Source organism: Thalassophryne amazonica, chromosome 3 (genome assembly GCF_902500255.1).
Source record: "Thalassophryne amazonica chromosome 3, fThaAma1.1, whole genome shotgun sequence".
Classification (NCBI taxonomy): Eukaryota; Metazoa; Chordata; class Actinopteri; order Batrachoidiformes; family Batrachoididae; genus Thalassophryne; species Thalassophryne amazonica.
Window position 1 is genome coordinate 50,617,999 of NC_047105.1, and position 23,530 is coordinate 50,641,528.

Genomic DNA, 23,530 nt, shown 5'->3' on the forward strand with positions numbered 1-23,530 from the left:
AAGCGCTCTATTGGGGAGGTCCCTAAGATAAGATGGGACCTGATTATTCAAAACCTTATAAGTAAGAAGAAGAATTTTAAATTCTATTCTAGAATTAACAGGAAGCCAATGAAGAGAGGCCCATATGGGTGAGATATGCTCTCTCCTTCTAGTCCCTGTTAGCACTCTAGCTGCAGCATTTTGAATTAACTGAAGGCTTTTCAGGGAACTATTAGGACAACCTGATAATAATGAATTACAATAGTCCAGCCTAGAGGAAATAAATGCATGAATTAGTTTTTCAGCATCACTCTGAGACAAGACCTTTCTAATTTTAGAGATATTGCGCAAATGCAAAAAAGCAGTCCTACATATTTGTTTAATATGCGCATTGAATGACATATCCTGATCAAAAATGACTCCAAGATTTCTCACAGTATTACTAGAGGTCAGGGTAATGCCATCCAGAGTAAGGATCTGGTTAGACACCATGTTTCTAAGATTTGTGGGGCCAAGTACAATAACTTCAGTTTTATCTGAGTTTAAAAGCAGGAAATTAGAGGTCATCCATGTCTTTATGTCTGTAAGACAATCCTGCAGTTTAGCTAATTGGTGTGTGTCCTCTGGCTTCATGGATAGATAAAGCTGAGTATCATCTGCGTAACAATGAAAATTTAAGCAATGCCGTCTAATAATACTGCCTAAGGGAAACATGTATAAAGTGAATAAAATTGGTCCTAGCACAGAACCTTGTGGAACTCCATAATTAACCTTAGTCTGTAAAGAAGATTCCCCATTTACATGAACAAATTGTAATCTATTAGATAAATATGATTCAAACCACTGCAGCGCAGTGCCTTTAATACCTATGGTATGCTCTAATCTCTGTAATAAAATTTTATGGTCAACAGTATCAAAAGCAGGTCTAACAGAACAAGCACAGAGATGAGTCCACTGTCTGAGGCCATAAGAAGATAATTTGTAACCTTCACTAATGCTGTTTCTATACTATGATGAATTCTAAAACCTGACTGAAACTCTTCAAATAGACCATTCCTCTGCAGATGATCAGTTAGCTGTTTTACAACTACCCTTTCAAGAATTTTTGAGAGAAAAGGAAGGTTGGAGATTGGCCTATAATTAGCTAAGATAGCTGGGTCAAGTGATGGCTTTTTAAGTAATGGTTTAATTACTGCCACCTTAAAAGCCTGTGGTACATAGCCAACTAATAAAGATAGATTGATCATATTTAAGATCGAAGCATTAATTAATGGTAGGGCTTCCTTGAGCAGCCTGGTAGGAATGGGGTCTAATAGACATGTTGATGGTTTGGAGGAAGTAACTAATGAAAATAACTCAGACAGAACAATCGGAGAGAAAGAGTCTAACCAAATACCGGCATCACTGAAAGCAGCCAAAGATAACGATACGTCTTTGGGATGGTTATGAGTAATTTTTCTCTAATAGTTAAAATTTTATTAGCAAAGAAAGTCATGAAGTCATTACTAGTTAAAGTTAAAGGAATACTCGGCTTAGTAGAGCTCTGACTCTTTGTCAGTCTGGCTACAGTGCTGAAAATAAACCTGGGGTTGTTCTTATTTTCTTCAATTAGTGATGAGTAGTAAGATGTCCTAGCTTTACGGAAGGCTTTTTTATAGAGCAACAGACTCTTTTTCCAGGCTAAGTGAAGATCTTCTAAATTAGTGAGACGCCATTTCCTCTCCAACTTACGGGTTATCTGCTTTAAGCTGCGAGTTTGTGAGTTATACCACGGAGTCAGGCACTTCTGATTTAAAGCTCTCTTTTTCAGAGGAGCTACAGCATCCAAAGTTGTCTTCAATGAGGATGTAAAACTATTGACGAGATACTCTATCTCACTTACAGAGTTTAGGTAGCTACTCTGCACTGTGTTGGTATATGGCATTAGAGAACTTAAAGAAGGAATCATATCCTTAAACCTAGTTACAGCGCTTTCTGAAAGACTTCTAGTGTAATGAAACTTATTCCCCACTGCTGGGTAGTCCATCAGAGTAAATGTAAATGTTATTAAGAAATGATCAGACAGAAGGGAGTTTTCAGGGAATACTGTTAAGTCTTCAATTTCCATACCATAAGTCAGAACAAGATCTAAGGTATGATTAAAGTGGTGGGTGGACTCATTTACATTTTGAGCAAAGCCAATTGAGTCTAATAATAGATTAAATGCAGATCTGTGTGGATGTTAAAATCGCCCACTATAATTATCTTATCTGAGCTAAGCACTAAGTCAGACAAAAGGTCTGAAAATTCACAGAGAAACTCACAGTAACGACCAGGTGGACGATAGATAATAACAAATGAAACTGGTTTTTGGGACTTCCAATTTGGATGGACAAGACTAAGAGTCAAGCTTTCAAATGAATTAAAGCTCTGTCTGGGTTTTGGATTAATTAATAAGCTGGAATGGAAGATTGCTGCTAATCCTCCGCCTCGGCCCGTGCTACGAGCGTTCTGGCAGTTAGTGTGACTCGACTCATTTAAACTAACATATTCATCCTGCTGTAACCAGGTTTCTGTAAGGCAGAATAAATCAATATGTTGATCAATTATTATATCATTTACTAACAGAGACTTAGAAGAGAGAGACCTAATGTTTAATAGACCACATTTAACTGTTTTAGTCTGTGGTGCAGTTGAAGGTGCTATATTATTTTTTCTTTTTGAATTTTTATGCTTAAATAGATTTTTACTGGTTAATGGTGGTCTGGGAGCAGGCACCGTCTCTACGGGGATGGGGTAATGAGGGGATGGCAGGGGGAGAGAAGCTGCAGAGAGGTGTGTAAGACTACAACTCTGCTTCCTGGTCCCAACCCTGGATAGTCACACAGTCAAAAATGCACACGAACAGGAAAAAGACGCGTGGAACAGGCTAATACAGGAACGGTAAAGTACTCACAGATTTGAAATGCAGAGACCAGTAAAGTTACACAGTGAACCGGCTTTCTTTCTTTTACTTTCTGACGCTCAAACAAATCATGGTGCTCTGTCTCCAGCCCAGTCTCACGTTTGATCAAAAACCTGAAGGGGGATTATGTCCTGGCAATTTCCGTTTGTTTGTCTGTCTTTCTGTCCGTCCATCCATCCATACGTCCCAAAAAGGGTATCAGTGTTCTGAAATCAACTCCTCTCACATTTTTAAGAAGAATTTTGTGAATCTTGGTACAAGTCCTTATGATAGTTACTTTGTAAAAGTAATCCAATTACTGATTACTGGTTATTCCTTGAAAAAGTAACTTAGTTACTTTACTGATTACTCAGCTTTAAAAGTAACTAAGTTAGAAAAAATGGTAACCCATTTTGACAATACTCACTTTATAGTCACCCTTTCTTAACTTCAATGAACATAAATACTTGTTTTATAATTTATATTATTATTTATGCAGAAAACATGACCAGATTGATAGGTAACAACGTTTTATCAGCGTTTTTTACATCATGTCATCCTCACAGAGTTAAGGTGCATTTGGGTGGAAAAAAAGTGTTACATGTTAACACGTCGCAGATCAGCTGTTTTTAGCGAGGATACACAGAGCAGCTCAGAGTTTTAAATAAAGGTGAAAAAAGCGTTAAAATGTCTTTGTAAAGCTCAGTGCACCTGTGCTGTCATCACCGCGCTTTGAGAGATGAGGACTACTCGTAGCTGCTGCAGAAAACCGCTGATTAAAAGATTGCAGCTCGCTGAAAGTGGGCAAAGTGGACAGTTCAGCAGAACCCTGACCCCCTGCCCACAGGCCAGTTTAATGGTGCGATTGGCCTGCAATGCAAAAATAATAATAACACACAGTTACTCGGAGAAGTAACTTTAATCTGATTACTGATTTGGAAAGATCAACGCGTTAGATTACTCGTTACTGAAAAAAGCAGTGAGATTAGAGTAACGCGTTACCGGCATCACTAGTCATCAAAGCAGAAAGTTCTTAGTGTGTTGTTACTTCCATTGTGTTGTGGCTATGCAACATATTCTCAGCATATTGTTTTCGTATATGATATCATAAGAAAAATTAACTAAAACGTTTCACCCAGATGCGCAATGCGTGTTTCGCATTTAACATTCTGAAACACAAGATAGTGTTAGGAGTTAGGTTTAGAATAACAATAATAAGAATTTCCACCTTTTTTAAAACACAAAATCTGCCATCTTGTTTTTTCTGACGACATCACTGCCTGCTGACATATATGTGGGATATGTACAAATTTTGGGGCATTATTTTTCATAGGCTTCACTACAAATTTTTCAAGAGGATAGCCCGGGATATTTGCAATGATCTGTATTTTTACATACATTGTGTGAATTTAGATTTGACATGTAATGAAATTGTTGCAGGTGCTGTACCTTGTATTTGTGTTCTGAGTTTACAAGCATTTTGCTCAATTTGCAAGACTTTTTTAAATACAACTTCCTCTTGTTGATTTGATGTAGGTGTATTTTGTGTTTGTTTTCTGCATTTACTCATGGTATCTTAATTTGAAAGTGTTGTGGAACCTCTCAGCCACCATACACACAGTAGTTATTAAAAGGTTTCTTTTTAACATTATCCTAAAAGACAGTGAAGGTAGAATTAATGGCATAATATATTTTTATCCCCCCCCCCAAAGATTCAAGAAGAAATTGAACAATTGCGAGTGGAAAGACTGCAACAGGAGCAAGAAGAACGCACTTCATTGCGTGACATTGATGAGAAACTAAAAATAACAGAGTCACAGGCCATGGAGTATGAATCACAGGCCGGCATCCTGACCAATGTCCTGGATCTGATTAAAACAGGTCTGGTCCTAAATACATGTGTTTCTATTCTATACACACAGAGTGAAATGCACTTTTTCTACAGTAATGGCCCCATACACAACACGCTCATAATCAAACATACATAGTCTCATGTGATTTTTGATGGGTTCCATTCCACAGGTGTGAACAACCTTTTCTCTGAGATAGAGTGCAATCGCTCAGTGACAGAGCACATGTTCGACTCCTCTGCAGGGATCAGCAACATCATGTCCTACCTCAGTCTGGTGGAACAGAAGACCAATGAGCTGCTCACTATTCAAGCATATCTCAGTTCGAAAGTAACTTGACAGTGTGCCCTATATTGTTAAATTTGGAGTAAATCCTCTGTCAGTTTTATAAAGTGTATTTGGATGTAGAATTAGAATTAAAATCTTCCTTTCTTCATTTTACAGGATATGGAAAAGTACTATAATCCCAAAGATATGACCCGATTCCTCTTGGGGCAAGATCCAGATATGCTTCAGCAAAATATTAGCATCCATCCTGCAATCAACAGGTTGCTTTTCATTTCTTACAACAAAATAGTATTTCCATGTGTGCTTTCTGTTCTGTTCCAAGAGTATCTTTATTATGATATTTTTATTTTTATTTATTTATTCATTTGTTTATGCTATTAATTCAAAAGTACAATTCATAACGTATCAGACACCCAGTTTCTCAGAGTCCAAGGTATCATGTTCATCTGGTTTTGGACTTATGAGCAACAGTCCACAAATCAATCATGTTTCGATTCAGATTCAAAGTTGTCATGCACAGTAAGGAAACATGTTTCCTTGTGCAATGAAAATCTTTCTTTGACAAACAATACGGAGAATCTAAAAGAAAAGCAATTATAAAAGCAGAATAATAATACATAGTAAAAGCAATTATAAGAAGTAACATGAAAAATACAATATAAATATAAACTGTACAGAAATACAGCTATGGAATGGGAACTATACGAGGGCTGTCAATAAAGTAATGGTCCTTTTTATTTTTTTCAAAAACTATATGGATTTCATTCATATGTTTTTACGTCAGACATGCTTGAACCCTCGTGCGCATGCGTGAGTTTTTCCACGCCTGTCGGTGACGTCATTCGCCTGTGCGCACTCCTTGTGGGAGGAGTCGTCCAGCCCCTCGTCGGAATTCCTTTGTCTGAGAAGTTGCTGAGAGACTGGCGCGTTGTTTGATCAAAATTTTTTCTAAACCTGTGAGACACATCGAAGTGGACAGGGTTCGAAAAATTAAGCTGGTTTTCAGTGAAAATGTTAACGGCTGATGAGAGATTTTGAGGTGATTCTGTCGCTTTAAGGACTTCCCACGGTGCGAGACGTCGTGCAGCGCTCTCAGGCGCCGTCGTCAGCCTGTTCAAGCTGAAAACCTCCACATTTCAGGCTCTATTGATCCAGGACGTCGTGAGAGAACAGAGAAGTTTCAGAAGAAGTCGGTTTCAGCATTTTATCCGGATATTCCACTGTTAAAGGAGATTTTTTTAATGAAAGACGTGCGGACGGGTCCGCGCGTCGGCTCGCTCCGCCACAGGAAAAACACCTCTGTTGAAAGCCTTAAGGACTCTGCCACTGACTCCAGCAGGTGATTTCACTGATGACCTCATCCCATCTGATCAAAGTGATGTTAATCAGTGAAATCACCTGCTGGAGTAAGAAAATCTGCACTCTCTCGACCCTTTCTGGAATAGTTTGGACACCACTGCTTTAAATGTTCAAATAAATATCACAAACTGGAATGGTCCTCAATCTGTGTTTGGAAGTAAAACTAGATTTGAGGAGATCAAACAACAATGTTGACGACTGAGCTTCCTGTATGTGTTGGTGTTGTTTTGACTCCTCAGAGTGGAGTACGACACAGACTCTTTTGTCACTGAAGATCGGCCACTTTCACATGGGGAACTTCGCCAAAGGTTAATGAAGGGGGTAAGTGCAGTAATGTGTTCAGTGCTTAATTAAAGGGGTCATATATCTAAAGACATGCTGGTTAGGTGAACTAGAAAGTTTATAATTGTCCAGGTCTCCCTTGTAAAAGAGATCTTGATCTCAATGAGATTAACCTGGTTAAATTAAAATATTCGTATTGCACAAAGTCATTGTGCTCATGATGTAAAGGTTACTATTCACTATGAGTTTAAAGGGCATAATTCTAGAAATTTTAATATTAAAAACCTGAATTTCTTTTTTGTTTGTTTTTGAAGTCATAAAAATTTCAAACATGTAAAAGCTCAAGGGAGCACTAACTTTTTCACAGCACTGTAGAAGGGAAAAAGCAGTAAGCACAATCTTTAGGGTGTCCAAATACTCATTGTGCATTTAGTAGTAGGTGAATGGTACCAGGATGATCTACTGCCTACATTGTGCACATACTAGAGAAGTGCATCGGGACTGGGGCCCGCTGGGTCCAGCGGGACCCAACACAAATCTGGCAGGAGCGAACAGTTAGAACTTCGCAGCAGGTGGGAACAGGGGGCTAAAAAAAAACACTGTGGAATGGAAGCAACAATAAGGAGTCGGAAGTCAAATAAGGAGAATAGTGTAAAAGTATGTGGTGCCCACACACTACTTTCAGGTTAAATAGAGTGTCTTTAATTTAACATGAGCAACAGACAACAGGAGTGGATAGGAGGAACAGGTACACATACAGAGACGCAGCTGCAGCGGGAGGTGCCGCAGCAACCCACCGCATGCCCATATAGGGCACACATATGAAACTGTCTTTAAATTAAATGAAAACCATGACATAGGAGCACTAATACTGACCAGTGCATCAGGAGACATACAGGCCAGGGAAACGAAATGAACAACCCCACAAATCTCTTTATTAATAGCCTAAATTATGTGTTTTCTCCTGTGGGATGAGAGAAGACACAAAATCAATGCATTTCTATTATTGTGCAGGCATAAATTCTCAGAGTTTCACAGGTGTGGGTGGGACTGGACATAAACATTGTGCGAACGGGCGGGAGTGTAACATACATGTTGCGGTTGCAGGCGGTAATGGTCCGAAATTCAGCACGAGCAGGCAGGAGCGGGATGAAGAAAATAGTCTCGTGCAGGGCTCTACATAGGGACTATACCGGTAACCAAAGAATTTCAGAAAATTCTGAGAAAATGGTGGTCATACATGAAAAAGGTACTGACATCCAAGGGACTATGTGATTATACAATACATCAAGAACCATGAAAAAGTCTGCTTTTGGAAAAGAAATTTTTCTTGAACTGTGAGTATGCGCATATGTCACTTTGTTCCAAGTCAAAGGACAGATAAAATGGCACCGACATAGTATGTTTGAATTCTGTACTTATTCGCTTACTTCTAGTAAGCATTACTGTAACGATTGAGTAGTATATACTAACCGACGTTAAGTACACACTCGGTATTCAGACACAGGGTATGAGACATGCCTACTGAGCCGGTCTAACAGTATATCTTGCAAAACTTCGTTTTAACAAGATATTGATATCCTAGGACATCTTCCCCCCCGGGGTGCAAGATATCTTATAAAGGGAGCATCTGAGGAAAATAAATATGAAGGGTCAAAGTGATCAAAATTCATTGAAATATTGAATGTGGTAAATATGAACGCAGTAAAACGGGTAAAAGGGTAAAACTGGACTTGATAAAAATGGAAGGTGTGAAGTACTAAATATGAAAGTGAGTGACGTAAAAAACATCTGATTAATATTGCCCTTTTGAAAATTAGAATCGTTAAATTTGGATGCCATTAAAATCCCATTATGGTAAATATTAATCTTAGAAATATTATGTCTTAAAAATATAACATTGGCTAATTTAATTCACTGCCTCGATTTTAGTACCTCTACCCACTTCAATTGTATCATTTGCTGTACTCGATTTAATGTTGAATGTTTTCATTCACTGCCTCAATTTTAGTAGGTCCGCTTTACCCACTTCAGTTTTATCATTCACCGCGTCAACTGTGCAATTTTGCTCACTTCCGCTGGATCGGAATATGGCAGCAGCCACTGTTGCGACAGCGGAAATTTGTAGTCCAGAGCCACTGCACATGTCACTGACCGCGGAGTGGCGCCAGTGGGAGTCGGGGGCGAAGAGCGCCCAAAGCTAAAAGCGCCCAAATCTAAAAGCGCTTTTCTACTTCACAAAAGTAGCACTGCTCTGCTCTACTTGGCTCTTACTTAGTGAGTACTTACTTACTGAGTGTTAGGATTGTCAGTCACTGACTGGTTGTCCTCTATTTCGTTAAACCCAGTACCTGTCTTAGTGTATATAATTATATATTGTCACTAAACTGTCCATTTGTCTGAGTCACGTTTCCAGTGCCGTTCGAGAGACGATTTAAGATGGTTCAAAGATGGAGCTGTCACAATTTCGGTGGGCGGGGCATTCCATGGATCCACTACTCTCTGGCTAAAACTGTTGCCTCTAAGTTTAGTCTGGCAATGTTGCTTGAAAATCTTGAACCCATTAGAGCGTGTTCTGCCTGATGTCTGTAGTGAGAAGAACTGGGACACTTCAAGGTCATCAATCCCATTAAGAATCCTATACACTTGTAGAATGTCAGCTCTTCTGCGCCTTTACTTTAGTGTGGGTGAGTGAAGTGTTTGCAGACGTTCAGTATAAGGCAGAGTTTTCAGGTCCTTAACTAGCTTCGTTGCACGTCTCTGTACTTTTTCAACCCTGTCCTCATCTTGCCTGTACACACCGTGGGTAAGAACTGTGCAGTACTCAACTATAGGCCTCACTAGAGATTTGTATAGTTGCTTAAAGGTCGTAGATTGCATGTCATGGAATGAACGCTTGATTAGTCCCAGCCTTGCATTTGATTTAGCCACTGCTCGACTCTACTCGGTTTTTTGCTTTTCTATTAGGGTTAGCACCTGGTACCGAGTGGTTTTTTTAGTACCTGCTCAGGAGCGGTTCCAAGCGAGCCGAGCCGATACTAAAATGTGACGTCGACAGGCTGCCGGCCACTGATTGGTCAGAGAAACTTGTCACTGGACGAGACATGAGCGCACCGTCCGAGACGAGACTCAAACCCGCCATTTTTAAATAGTCACAGTGGTGTTACAGAAACTGGGTTTTTCTTCCGTTTCACGGCGAGGTTTTTTGTTTGTTTTTTTTACTCGCACTGGTCCGTGGATGAGTTGCGGACGTTTCTGTTTGGTGGCGTTGGAGAGAATACAGAGAGGTGGATGAAGCGACCCGAAATGAGAAAATCTCCCAGTCTTTGGCAGCACCCGGCTCACCGGACATTACAGCAACGCAGAGAACAGCTGAAAAAGCTTAAAAGTGATTACAGGACCACAACGACCGGAGTAGGTCAGACTGTAAGGGCTGGAAACGGTTCGACCGAAGGAACGCTGTTTACGTACACCGACCGATGAGCACCCGGAGGCAGGATGATCGCGACTCGGCCACAGCTTTGTTGGTAAGTGTTTTTGTGACTTTGTCTGTCGTCTGCTTGAAAGCACCGTTTAATGTTACTTATCCCATTGGTGGGAAGCACACTTTAACAAAGATTTTGAGTCTAAACTTGTGTTAAAGTAACGTTGTCTTGTGTATTCAGACACAGTGAGCTAGCTGACTACTAACTAGCGAGCTAGCTAACTCTGTGCTCAGCTTTAAGGTACTATTAACTTCTGACAGAAAAACACCTCAAGTCAGCATGACAACAAACGTTTACATCTAATTTAGTGCCATTACTTTATTTTTTTGAACATGTCGTGATTTTGTGTTTTTGTTGAAGAATCCAGTTCCATAAGCGAGGAGGGTTCGACCATCAACGTCCAGCACTACACAGCAACGTGTCATCACTGGTAAGAATAATGTCTCACATCACATAGCTTTTAGCTCCAAAATGTTTTTCCCTAATAACGGTGTGTGTGTGTATATATATATATATATATATATATATATATATATATATATATATATATATATATATATATATATATATATATACGAGGTCTATTAGAAAAGTATCCGACCTTATTTTTTTCAAAAACCATATGGATTTGAATCACAACAAGTCAGGACAAGTTGAGACATGTCTATCTCGGCTTTCAGTGCTTACCAGTCGAGTGAGTATAAAAGAACTTGTGGAGAGCTGGACATGTCCCAACTTGTCCTCTAACATGCCGAAACGGAGGTGTTCCTTTGTCTCGCTTCATCAGCGAATCGGTCATGACGCGCGAAGCCTCCGCGCGGCTTTCCATGACAAAATCTCTTGTTAAAAGTGAAATCTGCCGGAAAATGGCTGATGTCCAGGTCTTGTGATAACCACAGAGCCATCAGCTTAGAAATGATCCAGTGGTTTGTGCCGCATCGTCGCAGCTCGCAGTGCGGCGCACCGACCGTCCTTTAAAGGGGTCCTTAAACCTGTAGTTAAAGTCCTTATTCTCTGTGAAGCCCATAAAATTTTCACTGAAAGCCAGATAAATTTTTCGAATGGTTTCCAGGTGCCAGTCTCTAACAGCTTCTGAAAAAATTCTGATGGAAAAAAAGTCCTTTTCATTCCGCCATTTCCAGACAATGAAAATCCGACGAGGGGGCGGGACCACTCCTTCCACAAGGCGTGCTCACAGGCGAATGACGTCACCGACAGGCGTGGAAAAACTCACGCATGCGCACGAGGGTTCAAGCATGTCTGACGTAAAAACATATGAATGAAATCCATATAGTTTTTGAAAAAAATAAAAAGGTACGATTCTTTACGGACAGACCTCGTACACACAGGGTGACACCCCCCCCCCCCCCCCCAAAAAAAAGAAAGCCATAAAAATATTGTAAAACAAAACAAAAAAAAAATCCCACTAAGGTCCAGCAAATTTTGATGGACCTTCCCCAAAATTTCAGTTATCTTAGTTGCTTTGCATGAAAGTCAGCTTCTTTCAAATTATGCTCCAAATTGTCTGATTTGTTGGAGCAAAATTTTGAAAAAACATAACTTTTATGCAAAGTGATCAAGATAAGTGAAAGTCTGGAGAATGATCATATAGAAACTGAAAGGTTTTTTTTTTTTAATATTACAATTCTTGTTTTTTTTTGGGGGGGGGGGGCACTCTGTATGTATGTACGTGTGTGTATGTATATATATATATATATAGAGAGAGAGAGAGAGAGAGGTAGAATTTTTTAAAACTTGCTTTTGTTTATCACTTCCCATTTCTACCTTCATTATTGTCCAGGCAAGAATAAAAGGAGCCTGTTCCAGCAGGAGAATCTGTCCACCCAGCGATGTTGAGGTTGAAGCTGAACTGGGTTCAGTGTGATCGACACATCCGGCTGATCCTCGAAGAAGCAACGGAGGTGGAAGCTGCGTTTAATCGGGCAATCCTTGATGTGCTGGGCGAGCTTATCCACGCGATGCATGACCGGGCCATGTGTCCTGCGCCCCCACCCCAGGACTATAGACATGTGGAACTTTTGTATAGTTTGTATTGCACAGATTTATGTATTTATTTATTTATTTTGGAGGGGTATTTGCTCTTCTTTTAGTTGCAGTAAACATTTTGACTTATGTGATTGTATCATAATTTGTCATTTCTGGCTGAGTCAGCAGTAAAAAACATTTAGTCATTGACGTTTTGGTACGATGATGGTTCATTTCTAAGAATTTTAATTTGGGATTTGCTACTCCAGAAGACACTGCACATTACACCTGGCTAAATCTTTACAAAGATGCTGGAATAATCATGTCTAAACTGAGATTTTAGCAAATGGTATTCAACATGAAAAGGTTTAGTCACTTCAGTGATAGCACCATTACATCAAGGAATTCTGGCTATACTAGGTTTAGGGTTTGATGTGATGTAACATTTTACCACAAACTATTGTACTGTGGTGTATAATTCTGCTGGATGACTTATACCAAACCAGAAGTAATTTATTCAGATATTTTGAACAACCAGTTTTACTGTCTGTTTACTTCCATTTACATTTATGACCCCATTAAATGTAAAACGTATTTTACTACTGAATTTTGCTTAAACGGCTTTTCAAACTGTTAGCATTTAATTTAAATCAGTAAACCTTGGTAACTTTTACAAATCAAATTGATGTTACACAAAAGTGGAGAAATTTTAGCAAAAAGTACAAAAGTTTATTCAAAATTCAGTGAAACATAACCGGTGTATGACGTGTAGGCAAATGTTGACAGGTATCCCATTCCATGGCATGAACCTTTTCAACGGTGTCTGAGAAAACCATCTGAAACACACACATACAGCATACATATTTTAATTAGTGCTGTCAGGCTATTAAAAAATAATGTAATTGATTACAGGGTTTGTGATTAGTTAATCTAAATGAATCATTTCATTGCAGGTATATTTTAAAAATCTGTGTGTTTGGGGCATTGAATAATCTGGTAAACAGGATGTGTGTTATTTCTGTTACACATCAAGCAGGTATTAAGCTGTAAATTGATCTTAAATTAGAAGACGTGTCTAACTGAAATTTGGAGTGCAGACAAATTTCATTGTATTTATGTGTACAATGACAATAAAAGGCTGTATTATAAAGAATGCCTATAAAAACAGAATTGTGGGAGTTTGGAAGCTGATTTTCTGCACAATATGATGCCTTTAATAATTATCTTATGAGATTTCATATTTAAATTTGTCTATTGAACATTAAAATCTGGATGAAAAACAAACGTTTTTAATGCGTTTTAACCTGTTCGAGTTCAGTGATGACGTTAATTAACGGTCATTAAAACCGAATTAACATTTTGTGCATGAACGTCGGTAAACGCCCAAACTCCCACGTTTGATTTTTAACAATAGTTATCAAAGCAAGTTACTTCAGTATAAAAGTACTGACATCTACATGTAACATAACACATAACCAGAGTAGCTGCATTTTCTCGCCTGGAAAACTGCCTCAACACGTTTGGGGTCCAGATCATAAACAGACCACAACACATGAAAAGATAAATCACTTTGTAAGAATATAAGGCAGGGGTGGGCAGCGAGGGCCGAGACACTGCAGGTTTTCGTTGCAACCAATCACCTCAGCAGGTGGGTTGCTGATGAGCTTCTCCCCTGAACATAAACACCTGATCGTCAATGAAATCACCTGCTGAAACACCTGATCATGAATGAAATCACCTGCTGAAACACCTGATCATGAATGAAATCACCTGCTGAGGCAATTGGTAGTAAGGAAAACCTACAGTGTCTCGGCCCTTCATGGCACATGATTGCCCACCCCTGATATAAGGTAACAGTGTCAGGAGTTGCCTACCTGTTGGGCTGTTTGAGCCTCAGCTCAAGTCTTACTTTGAACAGTTTGGGAAAGTTCTGTGGCTTCGACTTTTAAGGAGTAAAAAGCTGCTCTCCATCTGGGCCTGTCTGCCCTGCTGCTAGCTGCTCTCCATCTGGGCCTGCCTGCCCTGCTACTAGCTGCTTTCCACCTGAGCCTGCCTGCCCTGCTGCTAGCTGCTTTCCACCTGAGCCTGCCTGCCCTGCTGCTAGCTGCTTTCCACCTGAGCCTGCATGCCCTGCTGCTAGCTGTCCTCCACCTGGGCCTGCTTGCCCTGCTGCTAGCTGTCCTCCACCTGCTGTCAGCGGCTCACCGTATCACTGTACTGCTGGCTCCTCATAGTGGAAAAATCACGGACTGGATTTTATCATGGGGCGGATCCGGAGCCAACACGCAGCGGGACCAGCGGATCCTTCGCGGACTATGGGCTGTTTTTTCCTGTGCGTCTTGCCCTGCTGTGTTTACTGGAAGTCTGCTTTGAGCATTCCCCCTACTGCAGCGCGCTTGGTGCTGCACCTATGTTGCCTGGCAGGGGGACGCGTCCAGCTGATCGGGATCCGGCATCATTGTCACCCACACCGCCTCCAATCAGCTATGACTCCCCAACTCTGCTCCCACACATAAGTATTCTGGTTTTGAAGGAGTACATTTTATCACCACTCCACCTCTCTGCTGGACATCAGACCAAGGTGGATGTCACTTACAGACTGTGACATCCAGCAGAGGTGCCTCATTGCCCTTCTGCTTATTTCAGGAAACATTCAACCTAATCCAGGTCCTGATCACAGTTTGCTGACTAATGTCCCTACATTCAGACCCCCCAGTGAACATCAATTAACTTTTGACTCCTTCTACACTAGAAAGCACCTAGGTGTTTTACATCTAAACACCCGCAGCCTGATCCCAAAAATGGCTGAGTTGACTGCTTATGTCCACACTTCAAACCCTGATGTTCTGGTTATCTCTGAGACCTGGCTCAAAAAATCCACCCCTGATTCTGTAGTCGCCATCCCTGGATATAATATATTTCGCCAGGACAGAAGTTCCAAGGGGGGTGGAGTAGCCATTTATTCCAAGGCAAATTTACATTGCTCAGTGTTAACATCTAAATCTGTTGCAAAGCAATTTGAGTTGGTCATCATGAAGGTTAACCTGTCTACAGACTTCTCTATCATTGTTGCTAGTTGCTACAGACCACCCTCAGCACCTGCCTGTGCTCTCCCTGCTATTAGTGAGCTTATTGCTCCTTATGTTACTTCAGAATTCATCTTGCTTGGGGACCTGAACTGGGGCATGCTTAACCCTCTACCATCAGTGCAGTTACAATTAGATGCACTTGGCTTGTCCCAGATTGTGTCAAGCCCCACCAGGTATAACTCCAGGTTTATGAACATTGGGACACTGATTGATGTTATACTTACTAACGGACCTGATAAATATGTCATGTGTATTCTGTCAAAGTCTAAGTGATCACTGTATCATAGCCTGTGTTCGCAAGAGCATTACTCCACAAACCCCACCTCTGATTATATTCAAATGGCTAACAAAACATTTTGACGAGCAGGCCTTCCTACATGATCTATCCCAAGTTAATTGGCGCAGCATTGATCTTATCCCTAATGTTGAAGTTGCCTGGTCACATTTCAAAAGTTTGTTCACTTCAATTTTAAACAAACATGCTCCCCTAAGAAAAATAAGAGTAAAAAATCGATATAGTCCTTGGTTTAGACCAGATTTAGCTGAGCTCATCTGTCAGAAACACCATCTTTGGCAAAAAGCTAAATTCTCTAATAATCAGATTGGCAGACCTATAGAGCTGTCCGAAACAAATGCACTCAGACAATTAGAAGGGCAAAAGTTACTCATTTTAAAGAGCAATTACTCGCTAGTAGTGCTGACCCTAAAAAATTCTGGAGTTCAATTAAGTCTAAGGAAAATAAGAAAATAAGTCCCTGTCTGCCAATCATGATCAAAGCTGATGGTGTGGTTATCACTGATAAGGCAAAAATTATGGACAATTTTAATAAACACTTTGCTCAGGTTGGCCATACAGACCTTTTATCTCAGGCCACAACCCCTGTGAAACAACCCCAATCAGCCCCTGATAGACCTGTCTTCTCTATCCATCCCATCCTGGAATCTGAAGTGCTCAATGAACTGCTGAGACTGGACACTTCTAAATCTGCCGGACTCGATTCACTAGAGCCTTTCTTTTTGAAAACAGCAGCTCACATTTTAGCAGCCCCCATCTGTAGACTATTCAATCTTTCCTTACAGACTGGGGTTTTTCAAAAAGATTGGAAATCTGCTGTGGTCACTCCTCTATTTAAAGGAGGAGACAACAGTGACATGAACTGCTTCAGGCCAATTTCCATCTTGCCCTGTCTTTCGAAAATCTTTGAAAAAATTGTCAACATACAGCTGATAGATTACCTGGAGTCTTACCAAATCTATAACCCATTGCAGTCTGGATGTAGAGCCAGGCACAGCTGTCTGACTGCCTCATTGAAGGTCCTCAATGATATCATCAATGCTGTTGACAATAAGGAGTACTGTGTGGCTATGTTTGTTGACTTAGCCAAAGCTTTTGATTCTGTGGACTTAAACATCTTGATGGATAGGCTACGGGAGACAGGTTTTTCAGACAACTCCATTACATGGTTTAAAAGCTTTTGCTCTGGGCGTATGCAGGCGATGAGAGTTGAAGGGCTCCTCTCAGAACCCCTACCTCTTCACAAAGGTCTGCCTCAAGGATCCACCCTAGGCCCCACTCTGTTCAATATTTACATAAATAATATCACATATGCTGCAGGTCAGTGTCAAATGCATTTGTACGCAGATGACACTATCCTGTATGTGCATAGTCCGTTTCAACACTAGTCTGTCTTTGCTCCAAGACAGCTTCATTTCACTTCAATATGCCTTTTCTGAGCTTCGACTTGCGTTAAATACGAGGTCTCTTAGATAATAAACCGACCCTTTTTTTTTTTAACTATATGTATTTGAATGACATGCGATTACACCAATCATGCTTGAACCCTTGTGCGCATGCGTGTTTTTTCACGAGTGTCGGTGACGTCATTTCCCTGTGGGCAGGCCTTGAGTGAGATGTGGTCACGCCCTCTCGGCTGAATTCCTTTGTTTCACACGCTGCTCGAGACGGCACGCGTTGCTTTATCAAAAATTTTTCTGGACCTGTGAGGAATATCCAAGTGGATACTATTCGAGAAATTAAGCTGGTTTTCGGTGAAAAGTTTAACGGCTGATGAGAGATTATGGGGTGTTTCTGTCGGTGTAAGGACTTCCCACGGAGCGGGACGTCCTGCAGCGCTTCCAGGTGCCGTTGTCGGCCTGTTTAGAGCTGAAAACATCCTAATTTAAGGCTTAATTCACCCAGGACGTCGTGAGAGAACAGATAAGATTCAGAAGAGGCCAGCGTGAGGACTTTATGCGGACATTCCACTGTTTAAGGACATTTTTTAATGAAAGACGTGCGCGCAAATTTGCCGAGTCGTTTCCGTGACGACTCGGGAAATCTGTGTGCGCTGCGACAGGAAAAACACCTCCGTGTTGAAAACCATTTGTAAAATTCAGGCGGCTTTTGATGGCTTTCAACAAGTGAGTAACTGAGAAATTGTTTAACAGCTTGGGCATGTTCCAACTTGCCCGTTAAGGTTTCCAATGGAGGTGTTTTTCCTGTCGCGACCCCCCGCGGTCGGGTCCGGCCCGACATGCGACTCTGCCCGCACGTTCTTTCATTACAAAATGTCCGTTAACAATGGAATGTCCGAATAAACTCCTCATGCTGACTTCTTCTGAAAGTTCTCTGTTCTCTGACGACTTACTGGGTCAACAGAGCCTGAAATGTGGAAGTTTTCAACTTGAAACGGTGAGACGCTGCCGCCTCGAAGCGCAGATCGCCGTCAGGCGCTGTGGGCCGTCCTTACGGCGACACTACCAGACCAAAATCTCTCATCAGCCGTTAAAATTTTACCGAAAACCAGCTGAATTTATCGAATGGTGTCCACTCAGTTGTGCCTTACAGTTTTGAAAAAAATTTGATCAAACAAAGCAGCAGTCTCTGAGCCATTCCTAAACAATGAAAAAAACGACGAGAGGGTGGGCGACTCCTCACTCAAAGACTGCCCACAAGCGAATGACGTAACCGACAGGCGTGAAAAAACTCTTGCATGCCCACGAGGGTTCAAGCATGTCTGATGTAATCACACGTGATTCGAATCCATATGGTTTTTGAAAAAATAATAAGGTCGGATACTTTTCTAATAGACCTCGTACAAGAAAAACCAAATGTATGTTCTTTAACAGAAACCTCCCGCTCCCTGAGAGTCCAGGTAAAATTGTATCCCTGGACGGATCAGAAATTCAGACTGTCTTGCACTATAAGTATCTAGGTGTATGGCTTGATAACTCTGTAGTTTTTGAAACCCACATCATTAACCTGCTCACCAAAGCAAAGGCGAGAATTGGCTTTTTATACCGCCATAAAAACACTTTCACTCGCCCAAAAAGAGAGCTTTTGGTAAAAACTACAGTTCTCCCCACCCTTGATTATGGAGACTTAGTTTACAGAATGGCATCAAAGACTCTACTCCACAAACTTGATGTTGTATATCATGCTGCCATATGCTTTGTTACAGGTACACCTTTCACCACGCACCACTGTGACTTGTACTCAATGGTGAAGTGGCCCTCTCTCCACACATGTAGACAAATCCATTGGCTATTGTGTATTTACAAATGTTTGATTGGCTTGGCTCCGTCCTATTTGAGCTCTTTACTAAACATCCACACTTCTAGTCGCGCTCTCCGCTCCAGCACTTACATCAGTCTAGTGGTCCCAAAAGTTCGCACAGTCTTTGGTCGCTCCTCTTTCCAGTTTTCTGCAGCAAGTGACTGGAATAACTTACAACAGTCTCTAAAGCTTAGTTTTTACCCCTATCTACTTTTAAAAACTCAATTTCTAACATTTTACAGGACCATTGCACATGTTTTTAATAATGTATATCTTAATTCTTAACATTTTCTGTTTTATTGTTGTTTCTGCAGTTGTTTTACTGTATGTTTTTCACTGTTGTATGTGGAGATTGTGAATCTGTTATTCTCTCCTGCTGTGTTGCCTCTTGTCCAGGTCGTCATTGTAAATGAGAAAGTGTTCTCAATTGACTTACCTGGTAAAACATTGAATGAATAAATAAATAAATAAATAAAAATGTACAGACGGTTGCCCAGTTCCGGATCACCTTTTTTAAAGTCCCGCTATACGGAGCCATAATGCAACTGAATGTCCTTTATTGTGTATTGTTGTATTGGGTATTTGGATGTTATTTAGCTGAAAAAGTCTGGGTGGAGTAGCGCTTCTACTTAAAGTGTGAAGCCACATTATGTGTGGCGCAAAAATTTGCCAGAAACGGATCGCAACACTTTGCGTCACTTTGGGTTCATTCCTGGCATCTGGCTGGAGCCCTTCTAATGCAGAATGATACACACTGTGCCCGAGAATGTGTTTTGAACACAAAATGATAGAAATAATACTTATTAAATGAGACTTTACCTCGTTTCAAAAAGCGCCGTTATACGTTTTTACGAGCAAAAAATGAAGTGTGGAGGTGAGATTTCTCCCGAATTAAAAAGTAAAAGCCCCCACATTTATGTCCATTCGTGATGTTGAGATGACCCCCAAAGTCCACAAGGCTCACAACTACAGACACGCTGCTGCTTCAGTGATCCACAACTGGCAAATTTTCGCGTCGGAGATAAATGCACGCAGCAATTAAACAGCAAGACATAACACACTGACATTTTCTACCCAAGTAAGTAAGTATTTTCCCACTCTAGAACCAAAAACACCGAACGGCTAACTCACCTTTGCTACGTCTTAGAGATCGTTACTTTAAAACTTGCAAGAATGAGTCAGAAAAAGCGCGCACACCGCAGACACCAGGATGTTTTGATTCCTCTGCTATTCACAAGGACGGCTGGATCCGGTCGAGCTTGTGGTCGTTTGTAGACAAAACATCAATCTTTCCATTGGTACCAAGTATTAGCTTGTTCGTGCTGATTACGAGAAACGGCGGCACAAAAACTACAGCAGTGATCCGGAACTGGGCAAGTGACTGTATTGCTCTCAGAAACGTGTCTTCATTTACAGACCAAGTCACTGACGTCTAAACAAAATGGAGCAAAGTGTGACAGGTGCTGTAATTAATTAATCTAAATTAACGCTTTATTTTGACAACCACAATTTTAATACTTAATAGTGACAGCCTATTATTTATGAGCTAACGATTAGCTTCCCGCCATGCTTTGTCTCTTCGTCTCTAGCAGCTCGTATCTTCTCGTCTTCATATTGTTGTATGAATTCCCAAAGTCTTCTGTACTTTTCAAGCGTGTTTCGTCTCATCACCAGCAACTTTCTCTTAAAACCTCACAGAGCAAACACACGGAGTCCGCCATTGTTTACGATTGTGTCGCGTATAAAACGACGTCATTTGGGCGCTCTTCGCCTGCGACTCCCAGTGGCGCCACCCCGCGGTCAGTGACATGCGCAGTGGCTCTGGACTACAAATTTCCGCTGTCGCAACAGTGGCTGCCGCCGTATTCCGATCCAGCGGAAGTGAGCAAAATTACACAGTTGACGCGGTGAATGATAAAACTGAAGTGGGTAAAGCAGACCTACAAAAATTGAGGCAGTGAATGAAAACATTCAACATTAAATCGAGTACAGCAAATGATACAATTGAAGTGGGTAAAGTAGAGGTACTAAAATTGAGGCAGTGAATTAAATTAGCCAATGTTATATTTTTAAGACATAATATTTATAAGATTAATATTTACCGTAATGGGATTTTAATGGCATCCAAATTTAACGATTCTAATTTTCAAAGGGGCAATATTAATCAGATGATGTTTTTTGTCGCTCATTTTCATGTTTAGTACTTCACGCCTTCCATTTTTATCAAGTCTAGTTTTACCCTTTTGATTTTTTAACCACATTCAATATTTGCTGCTTTCACTTTTAACCACATTAATTGTTTTACTGCTTTCATTTTTACCACAATCTATGTTTTACTGCACTCATATTTGCCACATTCAATATTTCAATTAATTTTGATCACTTTGACCCTTCATAGATAAACTGTTACACCGGTGTCACCAACCGAACGGTCCCCCTAAAAATCGGTCCCCCAATGACGCGGTTCACAAATTAACACCTCATTTCTGCTTAAAACTGCACTCCAGTCATCATCTATTTCAGCGACAGATACAGTATCTGAAGCTTTTGTACAACAATCATTTCCACATAAATTCAGCATTATTTCATCATAAAAGGCGGCAGAAGCGATCAGAGCTAAATGGCTAAACGAGCATGTCCGACATTTCAAAACGTCACAGAATTTCACCTCCTTTCTGCTTAAAACTGACTTTAGAATGATTTAAGAGGTTTTACCTTTATCATCTGATGGTTAATAATCCCATTAATCCATTTCATTGCTTTGAGTGAAGAGACCCCGTCTCAGACGTCCTGCTGTGGTCTGAAATGACGCATGGGCAGATGCAAAAGGTGGACCGATTTTTAGGGGCGGACTGTTCGGCCTGCTACACCCGTCTGTGCGCTGGGTGTCATTCCCACACAGTCTAATGGGGAAGATATGGACATATGCTCCCTTTTGGACAGAACATTCGGCTTTGCAAGCAGCCATTTCTTTGCATTTAAAGGGACAGTCACTGAAACAGGACATTCATTACAGACATGAAAACTACTTGCTTTTAAGATGGGTCTCCTCTGTGACAGTGGGAAATATTTGGATACACACTTTAAAATATTTATAAGACACCTGGTGACCTATATTTTCTTCCTGGAAATGTTTACATTTTGGCCCCTTTAAATGACTGTTTATTGTTTATTTCGTGATAGATCTTTCTTATGTTTTGAATTCTGATTATAATTCCTTCAAGAACTAAATATTGTGAAAGGTTTGAGCCAGATCTGAAAGACATGCTGTTGAATTTTTGAGTATGTGGACATTCATTAAAAGGACAGATAATGTGAGAAAAGGTTTAAAATATTAGCAGAGGTGTGATGCCTCTGAGGCCAGAAGTATTTCTAAAATCATGGAATCCTACGTGCCATTTGGGTGAATGTGAACCTCTGACCCACTGAAAATCTGGCATTGTACAAACTTAAATAAATCTATCTTCTATTATTTTTCAGTAACCTCATATTGAGATAGACTGCATATTATAATTGGGAAAATTCTGTTTGAAGGCTTTTAACCAGTGTGTATGAATCTCATGGTCTTCGGTGAATATGATCAAATAAATGTTATTTGAGTTTTAAACTGACTATGTACTGTTCTGGTTCAGGTTCTGGAGCAAGAAGACTTTTAGTCCAGAAGGCAGCAGCAACCAAATCTTCCTCAGTAATCAGTTTTACAATAAGGATTTATTTTCCACATGGCGCAAAACGGTGCACATCACAACGCAAGTGTTAGTTTGTTGATGTTATACTCAAACTTCTACATTCTCTTGTCTAATGAATGGCATGAATGAACCCTCTTTACACCCAGCAACTTTGCACTCAGTCTATGCACCCTTTAAATAGTAAATAAAATGTGGACACACCTCAAAAGCATGTGCGTCACTGTGCAATTTAGTATGCAATCGCTGCCAAGATAGGGCCGTTAATGTGACACCTGATCACTACACAGTCATATTAAAGAACGCCTGATATATGACTGCAAGCACATGCAATCATTTAAAGCTAAATTTTGCAGATTGTACCTTTTCTAATGAATATTGGCTTGGTTGTGTTTAGTTGAAACTAATTGGCTTTGGGGTTATAAAAAAAATGCCTTTTCCGACTGTTAAGCAGCTGTTATTCTGATGTGTATTTTACCATCTGGCTGTGGTCTCACACAGACCTCAGTCCTGGTTTTACTATACCAGCTGCTGTGCTCAGACAGAAAGGTTGGGGGCAGCACAACCTTTGGTACATGCTGAATCCCTTTTCCTCTGGTTGTAAAATGAGGTGAAGGGCTTCAGTTGGCACAGTGATTTAGTAGGAACTGTGTTGGCTGATGATTAAAGTTTTTGTTATTTTAAAATCACATTATTTGTTAAAGATTTCTCATCATAAAGTTCTCTTTTGTGGTCTACAAGAAATGTTCAATAAAATTCCTGTTCAATATGACAACCGTGCAGATCTTTTTGTTTTATCCTTTGATCTGAAATAGTTGTTACGTCTTGTTCTGTGCCGTGATGAGACTGACTTTGATCTCACAGACTTTCAAATGTTTGACTTTATTCTGCGTATGTGAGAGCAGAAACAAGCACAGTGCCACTTCCTTCAAATGAAAAATGAAAAATCTATTTCGGACAACACATTTTTATATTCAGTTCAGCGAAACAGATGTATGCGTTGCTATTTTTAGGCTTTAAAAGTCACATTGCTTTATAAAGCAAATT

At 40.4% G+C, this 23,530-nt stretch overlaps 1 protein-coding gene across 1 annotated transcript in view; it reads left to right on the forward strand.

Annotated features, from left to right (window-relative positions):
- Positions 1 to 22,928, forward strand: part of ccdc114 (coiled-coil domain containing 114) — a 31,010-nt gene extending 8,082 nt beyond the window's left edge. The window contains 5 exon segments of the mRNA XM_034166235.1: positions 4,615 to 4,783; positions 4,925 to 5,082; positions 5,197 to 5,300; positions 6,639 to 6,720; positions 22,430 to 22,928. Coding sequence (XP_034022126.1) covers positions 4,615 to 4,783; positions 4,925 to 5,082; positions 5,197 to 5,300; positions 6,639 to 6,720; positions 22,430 to 22,453 — 537 coding nt within the window. The 3' untranslated portion in view covers positions 22,454 to 22,928.
- Positions 22,929 to 23,530: the final 602 nt, after the last annotated feature.